General features: G+C 43.9%; 2 protein-coding genes across 5 annotated transcripts in view; one reads left to right on the forward strand and one right to left on the reverse strand.

Moving 5' to 3' along the window:
- The first annotated feature begins 1,163 nt into the window (after window positions 1-1,163).
- On the forward strand, window positions 1,164-10,611 carry SEC61G (SEC61 translocon subunit gamma). The gene is made up of 4 exons (XM_044293839.1): window positions 1,164-1,306; window positions 3,473-3,571; window positions 4,140-4,242; window positions 10,468-10,611. Exons 2-4 carry the CDS (start codon window positions 3,478-3,480, stop codon window positions 10,475-10,477), a joined length of 207 nt encoding a protein of 68 aa, XP_044149774.1. The 5' UTR covers window positions 1,164-1,306; window positions 3,473-3,477; the 3' UTR covers window positions 10,478-10,611.
- An 8,600-nt stretch (window positions 10,612-19,211) lies between these two features.
- The window catches only part of TPK1 (thiamin pyrophosphokinase 1), a 730,092-nt gene continuing 727,820 nt past the window's right edge, over window positions 19,212-21,483 (reverse strand). For all 4 annotated transcript variants that reach the window (XM_044294424.1, XM_044294425.1, XM_044294426.1 and 1 more), the window contains exon 9: window positions 19,212-20,469. In XM_044294424.1, the coding sequence (XP_044150359.1) occupies window positions 20,339-20,469 (131 nt within the window). In that variant the 3' untranslated portion in view covers window positions 19,212-20,338. The remainder of the gene's footprint in view (window positions 20,470-21,483) is intronic.

Raw genomic sequence — 21,483 nt, forward strand, 5'->3', positions numbered from 1 at the left:
AACACTGAAAAAGCCATAGGGTCATGTGAAAGAGGCCTTAAAAGCAGAAAAATTTATATTTTGAAAATTGCCCAATTTTTGGTAAAGTTGGTATTTTTTTTTATAAGTAAAAATGACATTATTTTACTCAATTTTACCATTATCATGAAGTACAATATATGACAAGAAAACAATCTCAGAATGGCCTGGATAAGTAAAAGCGTTTTAAAGTTATCACATGTCAGATTTGAAAAAAATGGCCGGGTCCTTAAGGTGAAAAATGTCGGCGTCCTGAAGGGGTTAATACGTGACAATATCTTATTGGTGTTGGCTTTAGAAGCAGCTTACTGATATTGTATTCAGTTATTTAATCTATGATCTGCAAGTACATCCAAATCCTTCTCCAGAAGTGTAAAGGTAAATGATTTAGTCTACTAGATGTGAGCATGGCTGTCATAGACTCTGTTCATTCATAACCAGGCCATGAAAGCTGTGTGCATTGCAACCCAATACCTATAAATAATAAGTGGGTCTGTCAGGGTTCTAGCATTTAAAAATAAAATAAAAATGACACCATGTTTTATGCATACACTAAAAAATTTAAGAAAAAAACATATATTGTCCTCATCAAATAAATAACAATAACCACTTTTTTTTAGGGTTCTGGTATTTTTGCCAGTAGGAATACCGCAAATTTGCAAATGCCAGGAACGCTTACAAAAATGAAAGAGATAATACCTAATTTATAACGTGCAATTGAAACCTTCAACTTAAATAGTATAAAAAAGTAAATATAAAACTTGCCATAAAAAAACAGATTTTTTTTTTTAATGACGAAAAAAAAACGTTTCATCCTAACAGACTTGGATCATTACGGTGCTAATGGTTTAAACAAACACCTAGCAAATTATTTTCACCACAACTTGAAGAAAATGTAAGTAAATTATTTTATTTTTAATGAATTCCAGTCAGAAGGATTTCTGCTCATGAGAATCGCATTCCTTTCGCCTGTACTGACGTAGGCAAGGAAACAGTGATTACAAACAAGGGCAATAAAGTTACACGAAAAAAAAAAAAAATCTGTACTTTCAACGCCAGCTCAGCGCCTACAGAGTCCTCCCACAATACCAGTGATAAGGAAGTAAAGAGTAGAGCGTCTCCGCGGCGTTCTATACGCATTCCTGGCTCACGTCGACGTTCTCTTTCACCATTGGCCGGGGTGCGCCTTAGTTCCGGTGACGTCAGCTCTATACAAGTAGGACCTCGTACAGTGCGACGTGTCTCAGATAGCAGCCGCCGAGCAGAGAGGAGGAAGAGTCATCAACCGGTAAGTGTGAAAGACTGCGGTTTTCTTGCTTTGGGGCTTCCGGGCGTAAATTGTTCTTGATGTTTAGTCGGATATTAGCTTTCTATAGATGTGTGGGCATAATGCCGCCATACTGTGCATGTGATCTATATGTGGTATATGTGCTGTCCTCTATTTAGTGATCTGTAATGAATATATGATGCTTTCTGCGCCTGCGTGCTTTGCTGTACACTAGTAGTAGTCTAGGCTTAATACTTCCTAGGATTGCAGAGACCTTTCAGAGTTGCGCATCTGTAGGTTCAATTCACTGTCCTATCAGAATCACTAGTGAATGATCAGCAGCTGGATGAGAACAGGTTAATATATGGCATGTAATCCAGAAAATGACTTCAGCATTTGCTGATCTTCAGTGAAAAGAAATTAAAATCCGAATAAATTGGTGCAAATGTGACATGTTTCAATCTCTATCTGGGATCTAAAAGTGGGACATCCTTCTGTAAACTTCAGCGTGGAGGTAGCCCTTTGATCCTGGTGGAATGGATGGCTGTTTTATTCATGCCTGGTGAAAGATCCCAGATTGGGGTTGAAACGCATCGAATGTGTACCAGTTTTAAAGTGTTTTTATTTTTTTGCACTGTCATATCGCTGGTCCGCTCGTGAGCTCCTTCAAACGGAGCTCACGAGCGGACCAGCGAACGCTAGTGTGAAAGCAGCCTAAGTACAACTGCTCAGCCCATTCAGTTGCGCAGAGCTGCCGCCACAAGCTAGTTGGCATGCAGTTGAACATGAAGCGGATGCAGCGCTAGCATGAGTGTTGTGACCCCTTCAAACAGCTGATCAGCAGGGTGCTGGGAGTATGACCTCTGTCTATCTGATATTGATGTCCTATTGCCACTCACTTGTGTGGTAGCACTCTTTACGTCAGCCCTGTAGAAATGGACTGACGTAGGTCCTATTGGTTTTCTAAGGGTACTTTCACACTAGCGTTTTTCTTTTCCGGCGCTGAGTTCCGTCCTAGGGGCTCAAATCCGGAAAATAACTGATCAGTTTTATCCTAATGCATTCTGAATGGAGAGTCAGTCCTTCAGGATGTCTTCAGTTCAGTCTTTTTGACTGATCAGGCTTTTCAGAAAAACGTAGCATGCAGTATTTTTACCTCCGGCCAAAAAGCCTGAGCACTTTGACTGAACGCCCGATCAGGCTTTTTTCCCATTGACTTGCATTAACGCCGGATCCGGCCCTGTGTGTTCAGTCAAAACGGATCCGGCTTTTGCATGTTAAACTCGAAAAATGTGAAAAAAAGTTAAAGTCCATAAATGGCGGATCCGTTTTTTCCAATGCATTTTTTCATTGTGATCAAAATCCTGATCAGGATTTAAATGTAATCCGTTTTCACACGTTTTTCCGGATCCGGCGGGCAGTTCCGGTGTCGGAATTGAACGCCGGATTAAAACAACGCTAGTGTGAAAGTAGCCTAAGACTTTCTAACTGATGACGTATCCTCTGGATAGGTCATCAGTCTCTGATCAGCTGTTTGAGAAGGTACTGGCACTCGCACTAGCTTTGGAGCTGCTCGGCCTCTTTGCGGTGAATTGGTCTGAGGGTGATACCAAGTACCGCCACTATACAATGTATGGCGCTCTGCTTGGTGAGTACAGAGAAGGCCGCAGTGCTCACAGGAGCGCCAATGCTTTCTCAAACAGCTGACCAGCGGTGGTCCTGGGTGACAGACCCCCACCAATCAGATACTGATGACCTATAGAGGATAGGTCATCAAAAATACTTGGAAAACCCTTTTAAAAGCGGGAACACAGGGATCACTAAGTGTCCCCCACAATACTTTCCTGTGGATAGGTGATAAATAGTTTTCATGAGATAACCCAAGGGGTTTTCAATCATGAAAAAATGAGTGACTATAAAACTTGAAAGAACCAACGCTTACCTCACCGATCCAGGCCCACCTCTGCTGTCTACTTCCTTCTCCCATCTCAAAACACGGGAAGTACTCACTCAGCCAATCATAGGCTGCGATAAGCCACAGTCGTGGACTCGCGGTCAAGAAGGGGACAGGTAGTAGAGGGCAGCAGCATGGGATCAGTGATGTAAATGGCAAACCCCCTTGAAGGTCGTATCATGGCAATCATACATTTTTGCATTTTATGTATTCATTTTGTTTCCTTCTTGCAGGCACCATGGACCAGGTTATGCAATTTGTTGAGCCCAGCCGCCAGTTTGTGAAAGATTCAATCAGACTTGTCAAAAGATGCACTAAGCCAGACAGAAAAGGTATGTGGGGCTTCAGGCTTCCCGATCCCTCCACATGGTGCGATACCTTGCAGGTGCTACATCTGAGGTGTTCTTTCTGGATGGTGTTTGGGCACAGATGTATGTCCGTCATTATTGAGAAGAGCCTCCTCCTGAATGAAGGGACTTGTCTTATGACAGATAACCTAAAAAAAAAATATATATATACTTTACAATTTTGTCATTCATGATTAAAGAAAAAACCCTTTTCCGGTGTTGGATCCTGTATAATGGAGCTCCTTTTGCCAGTCCTCATGACAACAGATCTTCATGTTTTTCCACTCTGTCGCCCTATTCCCCCCCCCCGCCCCCCGAACCCTATAATTTACACTAGTTGTATGTGCATGCTTCTGTCAGAAGGAAATTGTTGAATAAGTGTGTGTGTGGGGGGGGGGGGTGTAATAGAATATGGATTTAGACTTGGTTCCTGTGTCTTGATGCACTGTATCTCGAAGAAATGACTTGAGAGGCCTTTTTGAGGCTTATTTTTGTTGGATTGTTGGCTCAGTCACGCAAGACAATTTTAACCAAATCATTTCCTCTGTTTCAGAATTTCAGAAGATTGCAATGGCCACTGCGATTGGGTTTGCAATTATGGGATTTATCGGCTTCTTTGTCAAGCTAATCCATATTCCTATCAACAATATTATTGTGTAAGTGTTTTTTTTTTCCCATTTCTGCAATGTGTGGGTATCGCCGCAGCCTTCTCACTGTTTACCTCAGGCCCAGTGATGTCAACGAATAGTATCAATGGCCTGGGCACGGCTAAGCTCTGTTCACTTGAAGCTCCACTGCCTTATCAAACAGCTGATCGGCAGAGGTCCCGGGTGTATCGATGATCAGTTTAAACAAACTGCAGAACCCCTTTAAGCTAGCGGACCACAGACCCATTGAAGTCAATGGGTCCACACAAAATGCAGTACAGGTGTCATCCGTATGCGGTCTGAAAAATACATATGGTCATGACTTCATCCTAATGCAGTTGCTTTGACAAATTTACCACACACAATGCTACCTGTATGGCGCTTGTTTATAAGGCATCTAAACAGGCCAATGGAAAGTGCACAGGAACAGTCATTACTATGATCTTTTTTTTTTTTTTTTTTTTTTTTTTTTTGGCAGCACATTGGGAGTTTTTGCTGCTGAAATGCGAGTATTTACTAGTGCATTTCAATAAATTAGAATATCGTTAAAGTAATTTCAGTACTTCAATTCAAAAAGTTCATTATATAAGATTCATTATACACAGTGATCTATTTTTCTAGTGTTTTCTTTTAATCTTGATTATGACTAAAAGCTAATGAAAACTATAATAGAAAATTATAATATTGTGAAAGTTTAATATTGTAGACTGACTCGTGATGGTTCACTCGAATTAGATAATCGGCACAAAACACCTGCAAAGGTTTCCTAAACCTTTAAATGGTCCCTCAGCCTGGTTCAGTAGGCTACACAACCATGGGGAAGGCTGCTGACTTATCAGTTGTCCAGAAGACAGTCATTGACACCCTCTACAAGGAGGGTAAGCCACAAAAGGTCATTACTAAAGAAGCTGGCTGTTCAGAGTGCTGTATACAAGCATATTAAGTTTGGTAGAAAAGGTGCAAAAGCTGTGGGGATAACTGCAGCCTTGAAAGGATTAAGAGAAGGCCATTCATGAATTTGCAGGAGATCCACAAGGAGATGACTGCGGCTGGAGTCGGGGCTTCAAGAGCCACCACACACAATGTACTCAGTACATGAGCTACAACTGTCACATTCCTTGTATCAAGCCGATAATGACAGACATCAGAAGCGTCTTACCTGGGCTAGGGAGAAAAGACTGGATTGTTGCTCAGTAGTCCAAAGTCTTGTTTTAAGATAAAACAAAATGTTGTATTTAATTTGGAAATCTAGGTCCCAGAGTCTGGAGGAAGAGTGGAGAGGCGCACAATCCAAGTTGCTTGAGGTTCATTATGAGGTTTCCACAGTCAGTGATGGTTTGGGGAGTCATGTCATCTGCTGGTTTTGGTCCACTGTGTTGTATCAAGTGAAAAGTTAGCACAGCTGTTTACCAGGACATTTTTACAGAAATGCATGCTTTCCTTGCTGACAAGCTTCATGGAGATGCTGATTTCATTTTCCAGAAGGACTTGGCACCTGCCCCCACTGCCCAACGTACTAATACCCGGTTACATAAGCATGCTATCACTGTGCTTGAGTGGCTAGCAAACTTGCCTGACCTAAACCAAGGTTAGGAGGAAGATGATGAGACACTGGACCCAACAATGCAGATAAGCTGAATGCTGCTATCAATGCAACCTGGGCTTTCATAACCCCTCAGCAGTTCCACAGGCTGATTGTCTCCATGCCACACCGCATTGATGCTGTAATTCATGCAAAAGGAGTCCTGCAAACTGTGACCCTCCAGCTGCTGATGTTATAGTTTTGCAACAGCTGGAGGGTCGCAGTTTGAGGATGCCTGTCTTAAATTGACCCGATCAAAGGGGGCCCTAAGGCTAGTTTATTAATTCTGGGAAAGTATAGTTCATTACAGCAAAGGTTGGGCAGGAACCCACAGAATTACAAATCATTATAATGCTGCAAGTACGTGTCACAAGAGCAGCATTCAGACCAGGAAAGAACGTTCACGCAATGGACAAGCTCTGCTAAAACTAGCCTAAGAAGTGCCGATTCCCAGTGTGAGCTGCAAACCCGCTGTGTGCTGTACACTAATTCATAGAGACTTAAATGAGCACAATAAAATGGAGAGAACTTCCCGGTCTTACTAGCATGTTGTGCACAGCAGGAGATTGCAAGTCAATAGACAGATTAGAAATTGTCTTTTAAATGCCCCTTTACATGGGCAGGCCGTTATCGGCAACAAACCGTTCCTTCCTGAATTGCTGCCCAGAAACAATGATTTAGGTGACAGTACTAGAATTGCTTTCACACAATGAATGAGTGCTAGCTCGTTCAGCCGGTGATCAACAGCTTCTCTACACGCGGCAGTTAAAGGGAACCTGTCACGTTGAACACTGTGTCTGAGCTGCAGAAGGAGCTGAGCAGATTAATGTTTTATGGGTAAAAGATTCAGTAAAACTTGTAATTTGATTTCCTGCTCATTCTGGGCTTTGAAGTCAAGGAGGTGGTTCTATCAGTGGCTGATGGCCTTCCCTCTGACTGTGTGTACAGCGATAGCTGCCAGTCACTGATGGGACCATCTCACTGTCTTCAAAGCCCAGAATGAGCAGGAAATTAAATTACAAGTTTTAATGAATCTTTTACCCATAAAATATATCCATCTGCTCTTGCTCCATAACCATGCTGCTAGTAGCCTACTTTGCAGTCTCATGTTGACGGGTTCGCTTTAACGAGTGTTCCTTCACTCTAAGGCAAGGGCTACACAGCAACACTGGTTGCATGACGCCTATCGCGGCCAGTATCTCTGAGAAGCAGGTGATCCCATAGAAATGAACACGGCAGGATTTCTTGCGACTGCTGCGGCAATCCCATTCATTTCTATGGGATGACCGCAGCTCAAAGATCCTGGCTGCGACATTCGCCATGTAGTCCGTGCCTAATTCCTCCCATCATTGACCTGTTTTAAATATTTACTGATTACTGTAGTTTCAAACACCAGTTCATTGGTGCAAAATGCATTATATTAAGAGACACAGGGCTCTTTATAAATTTGGAACATCTTTGAGCAGTGCCTGTGCCAGAAATTCTAATGTACAGCTATGAGCTAGTGTAAATTTGTCAATAATAATAATACAGTATTTTTGCGTGAAATTTATTAATATACTGAATCAATAATAAGATTTGGTGTCAGTATCAGCATACATAAACAAATACGTAAATAGGTATATATGTGCGGAGCTCACGCACAAACCTAAATAACCGGAGTACTCCTAGGAATGAGACCTAATGGCTAGAGTTAGGCTGGAAGGGATAATGTGTTGAACCGTTCAAATGTCCATGATTATAGTTACCGATTCACCGAATAGTTGGAACCATAGGTTCAGGATTGTCCTTGTTGTAATTTCCCACAAGGGGACTCTGTTTGGATGTCGTCTGACAGATCGTAACCACGCTTTCTCCGATCTGTGGGGCTCCACTTGTTCCTTGCGGAGCAGACCATCAGACTCGCTCGCTCAGCGTCCCACGTGTCCAGCCAGGTAGTTGATCGCTGGTTTGTGACGCAGGTGCCTGAACCGTCAGGCCAAACGGAAGCTGGTATAGCTGAGCCGAGCCAGTAATTGCCTGAACTTGTCGGGTCAGGGAGAGTGAACACAGCAGGATTTACCTGGTGTTTGTGGCAATGTCAGGTGTAGCAACACAGTTTCAGTCCACTTAGTTGATTCTTGGTGAACAAAAATCTTTGTAGCGGTATTCGTTCACCAAGAATCAACTAAGTGGACTGAAACTGTGTTGCTACACCTGACATTACACCAATACAGGGGGTGGGGGCTGGCGGCTGGCATCTACACTAGTTTTTAAATGGCAGCGGGGGCCCAGTGCAGTCATTGTATTCTATTGCACTGGGCCCCACTCACTGTACTAATGGTATCTACTGTAACTGCAGGTAGGCAATGTTAACTATAGATATGTTCGATCCAGGAGGCTGGGCGGGCACGGGCAGCGTAACTTCCTACGTCACGTGCCGCCTGCTACATTCATAAAGTGGGCGGAGCAGGCACGTGACGTAGGAAGTTGCGCTGCCAGTGCCCTCCTGCCTGCTATGTTCGATCCAGCAGCCTTTACTTACGATCATAGCAGGCAGGAGGGCACTGGCAGCGCAACTTCCTACGTCACGTGCCTGCTCCGCCCACTTTATGTATGTAGCAGGCGGCACGTGACGTGGGAAGTTACGCTGCCCGTGCCCGCCCAGCCTCCTGGATCGAACATATCTATAGTTAACATTGCCTACCTGCAGTTACAGTAGATACCATTAGTACAGTGAGTGGGGCCCAGAGCAATAGAATACAATGACTGCACTGGGCCCCGCTTACTGTACTAATGTTATCTACTGTAACTGCAGGCAGGTAATGGTTAACATTAGTACAGTAAGCGGGGCCCGGTGCAATAGAATAGTGACTGCAACGGGCCCCGCTGCCATAACAAAACTAAAGGCCAGCCCCTCCTCCCTGATACACAAGCCGGCCGCGCTGTGCAGCTTGTGGTCGGCGGTGTATCAGTGTAAAAACGGCAGCATTCGCCCCATAAGACGCACTGCCATTTCCTCCCACTTTTGAGTGCGTCTTATAGGGCAAAAAATACGGTACACCAGATTTTCTGTTAAACCCCACCCACTCTTTGCAGCATCTGCTTTTACACCACAACGTTGGCATTAAACGGTTGATTAAAAAAAAAATTCTGGGCTTTATATATTTTTTTTTTTTTTTTTGCTTTTTCTTGAGTGGCATTTTATTTTATTTTTTTCAATGTTTTCTTTTTCCTTTAGAGAAGTCTATGGAATAAATGTCTTATAATAAAAAAAGTGGTGTAAAACCTCAGAGTAAGGCTACTTTCACACTTGCGTTCGGGGTTCCGCTTGTGAGTTCCGTTTGAAGGCTCTCATAAGCGGCCCCGAACGGATCTGTACGGCCCCAATGCATTCTGAGTGAATGCGGATCCGCTCAGAATGCATCAGTCTGGCAGCGTTTGACTTCCGCTCAGCAGGCGGACACCCGAACGCAGCTTGCAGCGTTCGGGTGTCCGTCTGGCCGTGCGGAGCCAAACGGATCCATACAGACTTACAATGTAAGTCAATGGGGACAGATCCATTTGAAGTTGACACACTATGGCTCATTTTCAAACGGATCCGCCTGACTAAGGCCTCATGCACACGACCATTGTGTGCATCCGTGGCCGTTGTGCCGTTTCCCGTTTTTTTTTCGCGGACCCATTGACTTTCAATGGGTCCGTGGAAAAATCGGAAAATGCACCGTTTTGCAGCCGAGACCGTGATCGTGTATCCTGTCCGTCAAGAAAATGACCTGTCCTATATTTTATTATTTTTTTTGATGGACAACGGTTCACGGACCCATTCAAGTCAATGGGTCCGTGAAAGAACACGGATGCACACAAGATTGGCATCCGTGGCCGTAGGTTACTTTCATACAGACGGATCCGAAGATCCGTCTGCATAAAAGCTTTTTCAGATCTAAGTTTTCACTTCGTGAAAACTCATATCCGACAGTATATTCTAACAGAGGCGTTCCCATGGTGATGGGGACGCTTCAAGTTAAAATATACCATCGGATTGGAGAAAACTCCAATCCGATGGTATAAAAGGGACTCCTGACTTTACATTGAAAGTCAATGGGGACGGATCCGTTTGCAATTGCACCATATTGTGTCAACGTCAAACGGATCCGTCCCCATTGACTTGCATTGTAATTCAGGACGGATCCGTTTGGCTCCGCACGGCCAGGCGGACAGCAAAACAACTTTTTTTTTCATGTCCGTGGATCCTCCAAAAATCAAGGAAGACCCACGGACGAAAAAACGGTCACGGATCACGGACCCCGTTTTTGCGGACCATGAAAAAAATGTGTGCATGAGGCCTAACTTTCAGATTATTTTTTTCTGAAAGATAATGCAGACGAATCCATTCTGAACGGATCCCATCGTTTGCATTATAGGAGCGGATCCGTCTGTGCAGACACCAGACAGATCTGCTCCGAAAGAAAGTGTGAAAGTAGCCTTAAGAGGTATCAAACTTGGTGCTAAGAAAGCTGAGTAGTTTGCAGCTAATTGGGTCACTGCATTCATTTTCCAAAGGCCTCTGAAAAATCAGATTTGTTGCCATCTTTCCCATGTGTCTTAATGGCTCTATACATAATGGATGCACTGACTAATGCTTTTTTCTTTTTCTTTTTTTCACTTTTCAGTGGCAGTTAGACTTCCCTGGTTGAAATGACAGCGGTGTGGATTTTTAAATAGCGGCAAAGTGTTATTGGACAAGTGCTTTTTTTTTTGTTTTTATGTAAATTTTTTATTTGGCCTAGTTTATGTAATTAAACACCATAAATCTCTACTGTGTCCTGTTTATTGCAAATATACAAATGGTTTCTCTTGTATGTTAATAAATAATAATAATATTCATGTGTCTAAGGCTACCTGCACACATTAACCACCTCAGCTCCCCTAGCTTAAACGCCCTTAATGACCAGACCACTTTTTACAATTCTGCACTAAACTACTTTCACCGTTTATTGCTCGGGCATGCAACTTACCACCCAAATGAATTTTACCTCCTTTTCTTCTGACTAAGGCCTCATGCACACGACAGTATTTTTTTCACGGTCCGCAAAAACGGGGTCTGTTTTTTCGTCCGTGGGTCTTCCTTTGATTTTTGGAGGATCCACGGACATGAAAAAAGTAGTTTTGGTGTCCGCCTGGCCGTGCGGAGCCAAACGGATCCGTCCTGAATTACAATGCAAGTCAATGGGGACGGATCCGTTTTGACGTTGACACAATATGGTGCAATTGCAAACGGATCCGTCCCTATTGACTTTCAATGTAAAGTCAGGAGTCCCTTTACTTTCACACTTGCGTTCAGAGCGGATCCGTCTGAGACGGATCAGCTCATATAATGCAGACGGTGGCTCCGTTCAGAACGGATCCGTCTGCATTATATTGTTAGAACATTTCTAAGTGTGAAAGTAGCCTCAGACGGATCCGTCCAGACTTTACATTGAAAGTCAATGGGGGACGGATCAGTTTGAAAATTGAGCCACAGTGTGTCATATTCAAACGAATCCGTCCCCGTTGACTTACATTGTAAGTCTGAACGGATCTGCTTGCCTCCGCACGGCCAGGCGGACACCCGAACGCTGCAAGCAGCGTTCAGGTGTCAGCCTGCGGAGTTGAGGCTGAACGCTGCCAGACTGATGCATTCTGAGCGGATCCGCGTCCACTCAGAATGCATTAGGGCAGTACGGATGCGTTCGGGTCCGCTTGTGAGCCCCTTCAAACGGCGCTCACAAGCGGACACCCGAACATTTTAGCTTGAAGCGTCCCCATCACCATGGGAACGCTTCTATGTTAGAATATACTGTCGGATATGAGCTACATCGTGAAACTCAGATCCGACAGTATATTCTAACACAGAGGGGTACCATTGGTGGCAGTGTGATGCCTCCCCTCTCCTAAAACAATAGAGGGAGGAGGGGGGGGGGGGGGGCGGGGGGTAGTGCGCACACTGCTAACAATGTTAATGCAATAGAGGGAGGGGGGGCTGCACACTGCCACCAATGCTATTATAATAGAGGAAGGGGGGGGGCGCAGACTGTGCCACAAATGTTATTAATACAATAGCGGGAGGGAGGGGGGCGCACTGGCCACCGATTAAATTTAAACTGGGGAGGGAGAAGGCTCTGCCCCTGCTGCCTGGCAGCCCCGGATCTCTTACAGGGGGCTATGATTGCACAATTAACCCCTTCAGGTGCAGCACCTGAGGGGTTAATTGTACGGATCATGGCCCCCTGTAAGAGATCGGGTGCTGCCAGGCAGCAGGGGGCAGTCATGTACACAGTTCGTTGTATATTATAACTAGAGGCGTCCCCATCACCATGGGAACGCCTCTGTTAGAATATACTGTCGGATCTGAGTTTTCACGAAGTGAAAACTCAGCTATGAAAAAGCTTTTATGCGGACGGATCTTCGGATCCGTCTGTATGAAAGTAACCTACGGATCACGGACGCCAATCTTGTGTACATCCGTGTTCTTTCACGGACCCATTGACTTGAATGGGTCCGTGAACCGTTGGCCGTCAAAAAAATAGGACAGGTCATATTTTTTTTTGACCGACAGGATACACGGATCACGGTCTCGGCTGCAAAACGGTGCATTTTCTTTTTTTTTTTTTTTTTTTTTTTTCACGGACCCATTGAAAGTCAATGGGTCCGCGAAAAAAAAAAACGGCACAGCGGCCACGGATGCACACAACGGTCTTGTGCATGAGGCCTAATAGAGCTTTTGTTTGGTGGTATTTCATTGCTACTGACATTTTTACTTTTTGTTATTAATTGAAATGTAACAAAATTTTTGAAAAAAAGACATTTTTCACTTTCAGTTGTAAAATTTTTCAAAAAACTACCTATTTTTCTCTAAGGCTGGTTTCACACGGGCGTTGCGGAAAAATGTGCGGGTGCGTTGCGGAAACACCCACGATTTTTCCGCGCGAGTGCAAAACATTGTAATGCGTTTTGCACTCGCGTGAGAAAAATTGCGCATGTTTGGTACCCGAACTTCTTCACAGAAGTTCAGGGCTTGGGATTGATGTTCTGAAGATTCTATTATTTTCCCTTATAACGTGGTTATAAGGGAAAATAATAGCATTCTGAATACAGAATGCTTAGTATAATAGCGCTGGAAGGGTTAAAAAAAGTTAACTCACCTTATCCCCATAATCGTGTAGTTCCCGGTCGGTCTCTTCTTTAGCTGTGGGCTGAATGACCTGTGGTGATGTCAGATCACATGCTCCATCACCATGGTGATGGAGCATGTGATCTGACATCACCACAGGTCCTTTAGCCCACAGCTAAAGAACAGACCGACCGGGAACTACGCGATCATGGGGATAAGGTGAGTTAACTTTTTAATTTTTTTTTTAACCCTCCCAGCACTATTATACTAAGCATTCTGTATTTAGAATGCTATTATTTTCCCTTATAACCATGTTATAAGGGAAAATAATACAGTGAAAAGACTGTCACCTAGAACCCATGCGTGAAAATCGCACCGCATCCGCACTTGCTTGCGATTTTCACGCAACCCCATTCATTTCTATGGGGCCTGCGTTACGTGAAAAATGCAGAATATAGAACATGCTGCGATTTTCACGCAACGCATAAGTGATGCGTGAAAATCACTGCTCATGTGAACAGCCCCATAGAAATGAATGGGTCAGGATTCAGTGCGGGTGCAATGCATTCAACTCGCGCATCGCACCCGCGCGGAAATCTCGCCCGTGTGAAAGGGGCCTAAATGTATTGTTCTACATGTCTTTGATCAAAAAAAAAGTTTGGGTAAAAGTTATAGCGTTTACAAACTATGGTACAGAAATGTGAATTTCCGCTTTTTGAAGCGGCTCTGACTTTCTGAGCACCTGTCATGTTTCCTGAGGTTCTACAATGCCCAGACAGTAGAAAAACCCCACAAATAACCCCATTTTGGAAAGTAGACACCCTAAGGTATTCACTGATGGGCATAGTGAGTTCATAGAACTTTTTATTTTTTGTCACAAGTTAGTGACAAAATCCTGAGGACGGCAATACAGATGACTATGGAGATGAGCGCTTCCGCAATGGAGGCGCTCATCTCCTGCTCTGCCCTGCCGCCGGCCGCCCCCACTTGTCACCAGGGCCGCGGCCTTGCGGCACTCAGGCTTGCTGGCCCACCGGGAAATTTCCCGCTATCCCGGCAGGCCAGTCCGGCCCTGCGCTCGGCACCTTTCGGGTGACAGCGCTGGGGTGCGGGGCACCCACTGCACCCCGTGTAGGATCGGCCCTGGCATGCAGTGTGCTCTGCAGAAATCTAAGGCTAGGTTCACACTGCAAAATCCATGGCAGATCAGCAGCTGAAAACACATAGGGGCATGTTTATTAAAGAGGACCTTTCACCTGGAAAAACATTGTGAACTAAGTATCATGACATATACAGCGGCGCCCAGGGATCTCACTGCACTTACTATTATCCCCTGGGCGCTGCTCCGTTCTCCCGTTATGTCCTCCGGTATCTTTGCTCACTTGGTTATAGTAGGCAGAGACTTAGGGGACTTGGTTATAGTAGGAGGAGACTGCCCTTGTTCTCCTGGGCGTCTCCTTCTCCTAGGCTGTAGCGCTAGCCAATCGCAGTGCAGAGCTCACAGCCTGGGAGGTTTTTTTTTCTCCCAGGCTGTGAGCTCTGCGTTGAGATTGGCCAGCGCTACAGCCTAGGAGTAGGAGACGCCCAGCAGAACAAGGGCAGTCTCCGTCTACTATAACCAAGTGAGCGAAGATGCCGGAGGGCACAGCGGCTGAACAGAGCGGCGCCCGGGCATAATAGTAAGTGCAGTGAGATCCCTGGGCACCGCTGTATATGTCATGATACTTAGTTCACAATGTTTTTCTAGGTGAAAGGTCCTCTTTAAGACCAATATTTTAGATGCCAGTCTTAAAGGGAACCTGTCACCAGGATTTTGGGTATAGAGCTGAGGACATGGGTTGCTAGATGGCTGCTAGCACATCTGCAATACCCAGTCCCCATAGCTCTGTGTGCTTTTATTGTGTAAAAAAAAACTACTGATTTGACACATATGCAAATTACCCTGAGACGAGTCCTGTACATGAGATGAGTCAGGGACAGGACTCATCTTAGGGTAATTTGTATAGTTATCAAATTGTTATTTTTTTTTTTTTACACAATAAAAGCACAGAGCTATGGGGACTGGGTATTGCAGATGTGCTAGCGGCCATCTAGCAGCCCATGTCCTCAGCTCTATACACAAAATCCCGGTGACAGGTTCCCTTTAAGTCCCTGCGCTGGTGGTGTATCTGCCAGAGTTATCAAGAGCAACTGGCTTCCACATAACTTTGGCGCATCCAGCGACCGTTCTAAATGTAAGACAGCTTTTTGTCCCCATATTGTGGCCCACAAACAGAGCGTCTGCAATATGTGGGTCCGCAATCCAGAAGGTCGTGCGGAACGCATTCTATTTTGAATGGGTCTAGATCTGTCGCAGCAGCTGCACGGATGGTGCACGTGCATTGCAGACTGCACATTGTGGCCCCCCCAATGCACGCAACAGCCATGTGAATGAGCCCTAAGGCTAGTTTCACACTAAACGTTCGTGAGATCCGGTTTAGTGTTAAACTAGCTTTAGGTGTTCTTCATCTGCTGTGGAAAAAATGGCTGCACATGGTCATGGGTCCCCCCCAATGAAAACAGTGGGAAGTTGATGCGACGTCATCATGTAGCCCTAGCCTACAGCTGACCTGCAGCAGTGAAGAAAAATGGTTGTTATGGAAACCTGGAGTAAAACTGTGTATGTGGAGACTAAGGGCCTGCGAGCTTCTATTGGCTGATAAGGGACATGTGACTGTGTGTATGGAAGTTGGGATATGAAGAGAAAGACTTGCAGGCTTGTCTTGGCTAATGCAGGTCATTTTTTGGGAATATCTCAGGAACGCTACATCGTAGAGAGCCGAGACTCCCACAAGATTTCTTACCAGGTAGCAAGGGATGTGTAGCAAGTTTCATTGAAATGGATGGTTGCGCTTTTGAGTGATCGCGGAACATACACATATATACGTCCTATATATAGATGAATTCTAAGCACTGCTATACTGTTCTTTTAGCTTTTCTTCCCCAATTATTTCTAATTGGTCTTTCTGTAGTAACCCTAATTTTCCAGACACCGGTTGGGAATGAAAGTGGGATTTCTTCCAACATTAGTTCTCTTAGGGCTGTAAGAAACCAAATAAACAGTTTCCTAAAATCCCATGCTATTTAAGTGTACAATTAACTTCACATCAGACTGGCTGAAAGGGAGCATGCAAACAAAAGACACACTGCATCAAACTGTGAGGCCAGCAAAAAGAAAGCTAATGTCTAAATAACATACACAGAGCCCACCCATGATGGGAAAATAACACGCTGTAATATGGTACACGTATCAACAAACCCTGCTGGAATAATTGCTTTGACAAATGGAGCAAGACCACAATAAAATGCAGAAATTGTAAAGAACAGTGGTGTATCCATCTGATTGTTCAGCTTTTGAGTGAATGAGGCCATTATGTCCTATTTTTTTTTTTTTTTTAACCATTTTTTAAAGCTACAGTTTCTTCTTGCAAAATATTCACAATTTATTATGTCAAAAATGTCAAGATGATTCAGGAGTTATTCTACAAGAGATCCAGATAGCGTGCTTTACTGCAGCAGTATTCTCTTTTGGCTAACAAAAGGGGTGTCATGTCATAAATAGAAAGTGGTGTGTATGGAGCCTGTATAATGGCACATGGTCCATATTATTCTGTGCTCTGCCATATGATGTTCCGTACATTATGGAGATAGAAGCACTACTTCTGTGGGTGACTAAGGAAAAATACTAACAGAGGAAAATAATAATACAGCCATATGCATGTAGTCTTATGCACACAAAAAATCTATTGTTACAGTTACTCATTTCTGCACAGCATTACAAACTGTTCCAGACAACACAGGAGGAGAATCTGGATGTAACAGCATACTGACAAATTAAAAGGGTTTTCTGGGTTTACTGTATTTTCTCACATGCTCATGTGGCTACTCATCTTTATTTTCCACCTTGGACTCCCCTGGCCCATTTTTACCATGTAGACAAATCACTCTGGTTTGTTCACATCCTGCATGTAGCACTTCCTGTTTCTATATCCAACCAAACCCATGATGCACTTCTCCTTTCTCTGCCACAGCTCCAGTAACACCCAGCTAGTTTATAGCTCCTCCCACCATATAGTTACATGGACACTCCCCTATCACTGCCCCTAACACCCAGCTAGTTTATAGCTCCTCCCACCAGATAGTTACATGGACACTCCCCTATCACTGCCCCTAACACCCAGCTAGTTTAGAGCTCCTCCCACCAGATAGTTACATGGACACTCCCCTATCACTGCCCCTAACACCCAGCTAGTTTATAGCTCCTCCCACCAGATAGTTACATGGACACTCCCCTATCACTGCCCCTAACACCCAGTTAGTTTATAGCTCCTCCCACAAACTAGGTACATGGACACTCCCCTATCACTGCCCCTAACACCCAGCTAGTTTATTGCTCCTCCTATCCAGCTAATCACATAGACACCCCCTATCACTGCAACTGTTACTACTTTGAAATGCCCATCACAGGAAATAAGAAAGAGCTGCATGGACATGGTCATGTGACCAGAGCTATAAAGTGAAAATAAATACTTTACAAAATAAGGCTACTTTCACACTAGCGTTCGATCGGATCTGTTCTGAACGGATCCGCTCATATTAATGCAGACGGTGGCTCCGTTCAGAACGGATCCGTTTGCATTACCATGAACAAAAAAAAATATATATATTTTTTTTTGTTTGTTCATGATCGTGCAAACGGATCCGTTTTGACTTTACATTGAAAGTCAATGGGGGACGGATCCGTTTGAAAATTGAGCCATACTGTGTCAACTTCAAACGGATCCGTCCCCATTGACTTACATTGTAAGTCTGGACGGATCCGTTTGCCTCCGCACAGGCCAGGCGGACACCCAAACACTGCAAGCAGCGTTCAGGTGTCCGCCTGCTGAGCGGAGCGGAGGACAAACGGTGCCAGACTGATGCATTCTGAGCGGATCCGTATCCACTCAGAATGCATTAGGGCTGGACGGATCCGTTCGGGGCCGCTTGTGAGAGCCTTCAAACGGAACTCACAAGCGGAGCCCCGAACGCAAGTGTGAAAGTAGCCTTACAGTAAACTTTAGAAATGATTATTTTAAAAGATGATAATACAAACTAGAAAACTTCTTTAAGCTGGCTATACACATTAGTACATCTCCAAGGCCGGCTGACTGCAGATGTCGGGGGAGATGAGGATTGAGCGGTTAGATTTCCACTTTTGTTCTTTTGCTAGGCTGAGAATACATGTGTTCAATGGAATGGGGAGAGATATCAGTCGGACAAACTCTAAGGCTGGGTTCAGACCTGAGCGTTTTACAGCGCGTTCCTATGCGCTGTAAAACGCTCAACAGGCAAGAACCAATGATTCCCTATGGGAATGGTTCTCACCTGAGCGTTTTACAGCGCGTACGATCGCGCTGTAAAACGCCCGACGCCCCAAGAAGTACATGAGCTTCTTTGGGGAGTCTTGTCGCGCGTTCCCGTACGCGCGACAATGGGCGTTCACTTGTTTCTGTATCCGCGATTACAAGCGCCCGTACAAACGCGCATACAGAGCGCTCCATCGCGAACGCTCAGGTCTGAACCCAGCGTAAGATATATGACAAGCCTTCGAGCTACACAGTTTGTCCTTAAAGTCGGAGACAGAGCAGCTTGTACAATGTATCTGTCCAACATATTACCAGGTTCTCTAGTCTAGTAGTGGGTGTTGCAGTATGTCTTAGAGTCCAACAGTACATTTCCATCTCCATACTTATATTGCCTTCATGATGATAAGGTGCAAGGGAATCAGCAAGACAGGATACAGTGTACCCTGTATGTGCAGGGCATCTTTTTGTTTATATTGTTTATTTTTTATATATCGCTCGCAGTGGCTTAAAATAATAAGAAGCCATACACACCATGACCAGTCTCCCATTGCTGCCATTCTGATGCTGCTCCGGTTTGTAGTGGTGACCCGCCTCTGGCAGTGCTTGGGTGAGCAGGCAGAGAAGACTGGTTGGCAGTAGCCTTACATAATCTACAAGAAGCACAAAGCAGCCTGTAGAAGAAATCACAAGACCAAGGAGATTACAGTTCACGGTTTGATCGTTGCTATGCCAATGGTCCAGGAGCATTCTACCACATGCTGTATTACTCTGAAACCTACTAAAGACAACAGTGGAATCAAACATAGTTGAAGGATGGAAAGATAAGATGGAAAATTACAGTTGAAAAACAAAAAAAACAAATGAGTATAAAACATGGTAATAATGAAAAAAGTTTTATTTCACAGACGCAATCATTTTACAAAGACAGCTTAGGCACTTTATACTTGTAATGAATAAAGCAAGTCAATAGGAAACATAATGAGGAGTGTAAGATGAAAGATGAGCACTGAATTTTCCCTCATACCTGTATGTAGATTCTATATTGATGGCCTACCCTCAAGACCCTGCCAATCTGATAATAATGACCCATTATAAGGATACAAAAATCCCAAAGAAGTTCAGGAGTAGCTCTGGCTCCAGAACTGCACATCTCTGTACACAATTGACAGAGCTGTATAGTTCTGGCTCTGGAACAATTCTCAAACAGTTGATCTCCAGGGGTGCCGTGTGTTGGACCCCTGCTAATCTGGAGGCTAGGCCACCAATATAAAATACCGGAGAGCCCTTTAACATAGAAAAAATGGATTTAGTATAATGTAACTTTGGTATAGACGTAGCTCCGATTTCCCCGGCTTTACATTTTTTTTTTCTTTTATACAGTTTTTCCAACAACTGTGATTTAGTGTTGAAAAATGCATAAACTGCCATTTGAACCCATTCCTTCAAATGGGTTTTCTTGTACTTAGATATTAAAGGCCTGTCCTCAGGAGTGGTCATCAATGTCAGATTGGTTGGGGTCTGACACCCCACATCCCTATTCATTAGCTGTTTTGGGCAGCTGTTGGCACTGGAAACTATACACTGGATGGTGCCGGAAGCACGAGGTTCCATGCACGGTGGAGTAGCCATGCCGGAGGTAGTGTGGTTCTGCTACCATTGGTGAATCAGAGCTGAACTGCAAGATAGAGCCACTGTATAGTTTCCGGCACTGGCGGCTGCCCGAAACAGCTGATCAATGAGTGTGGTGTTGGACTCCCACTGTTCTGATATTGATAGCCTATCTGGAGGATAGGCCATTAACCTAATAAGTACTGGAAAACCACTTTAGGAGTAACGGCAAGCTGCTTTCATGCCAGTCCAAAGGTTAGGTAGTTAGAGGATTTGATATAGTTGGCCCCATATGCTTCATCTTTTTCTCAAGGACTTTGACAGATATTTATGACCTTTCTTCACCTACAGTGTTATTCTTAGATGTGCTCCTGGTGAGATGTTCATTACTTGTCTTCAATCATCATTTGTTGTCTTACAGCCCATAGTCCATATGAGAGGACTGTCAGTTTCCACTGTGACAATGCCGGTGCCATCATAAGTGTTTGATGTGCTGACCAAAGTTCCAAACTTTAACACTCCTGCAGCTGAAAAGTAAGAAATAAGAGTGTAACTTTCATCTTCTCTGTACATCTAGTGAACATTTATTTTATTTTTTATAGAGTACTATTACATTATCTTGTACTTAAGCGGCTGAGCTGAATGAACATTTCAATATCATCAGGAATGGAGAAAATGTACCACATGGTGCTTACTTCTCATGTTGTGTATGGCCGTGCATGAACGAATAGAACATTACATGCTGCTCTGAAACTTTTACCATAGTCTTTACCATAGACTGAAACCATCACAATAATAGAGCTATTTATTCTAGTTGCATTTACCGTAATATCTTTCATATTTACTTTTACTTTATAAAATCATGGTAACAAATGGTAGCATTTAACCCCTTATGGACACAGGTCAGTACAATTAGGGAGATACCAAATGTATATAATATTTGTAATGTTTTACTACTTTAAAAAATGAATAAAAAAAATTGCTTTCTGTCACCATATTGTGATACTTTTTTGCTGAAGTACCTGTATGAGGGCTTATTTCTTTGTGTGGTGATCTGTAGTTTTTATTGATAACATCTTAGGATATATATATATATATATATATATATATATATATATATACACACACACACATACAGTCATGTCCATAAATATTAGGACATCGACACAATTCTAACATTTTTGCCTCTATACACCACCACAATGGATTTAAAATGAAACAAATAAGATGTGCTTTAACTGCAGACTGTCAGCTTTAATTTGAGGGTATTTACATCCAAATCAGGTGAACGGTGTAGGAATTACAACAGTTTGCATATGTGCCTCCCACTTGTTAAGGAACCAAAAGTAATGGGACAGAATAATAATCATAAATCAAACTTTCACTTTTTAATACTTGGTTGCAAATCCTTTGCAGTCAATTACAGCCTGGGACGCATAGACATCACCAGACGCTGGGTTTCATCCCTGGTGATGCTCTGCCAGGCCTCTACTCCAACTGTCTTCAGTTCCTGCTTGTTCTTGGGGCATTTTCCCTTCAGT

Source organism: Bufo gargarizans, chromosome 5, assembly GCF_014858855.1.
Source record: "Bufo gargarizans isolate SCDJY-AF-19 chromosome 5, ASM1485885v1, whole genome shotgun sequence".
In the NCBI taxonomy this organism is placed as follows: domain Eukaryota; kingdom Metazoa; phylum Chordata; class Amphibia; order Anura; family Bufonidae; genus Bufo; species Bufo gargarizans.

Bases quoted from the DNA above. Each gene is read 5' to 3' on its own strand.
- SEC61G (XM_044293839.1), top strand. From the start codon at position 3,478: ATGGACCAGGTTATGCAATTTGTTGAGCCCAGCCGCCAGTTTGTGAAA. The intron at 3,572-4,139 runs GTATGTGGGGCT...CCTCTGTTTCAG, and splicing joins CACTAAGCCAGACAGAAAAG to AATTTCAGAAGATTGCAATG.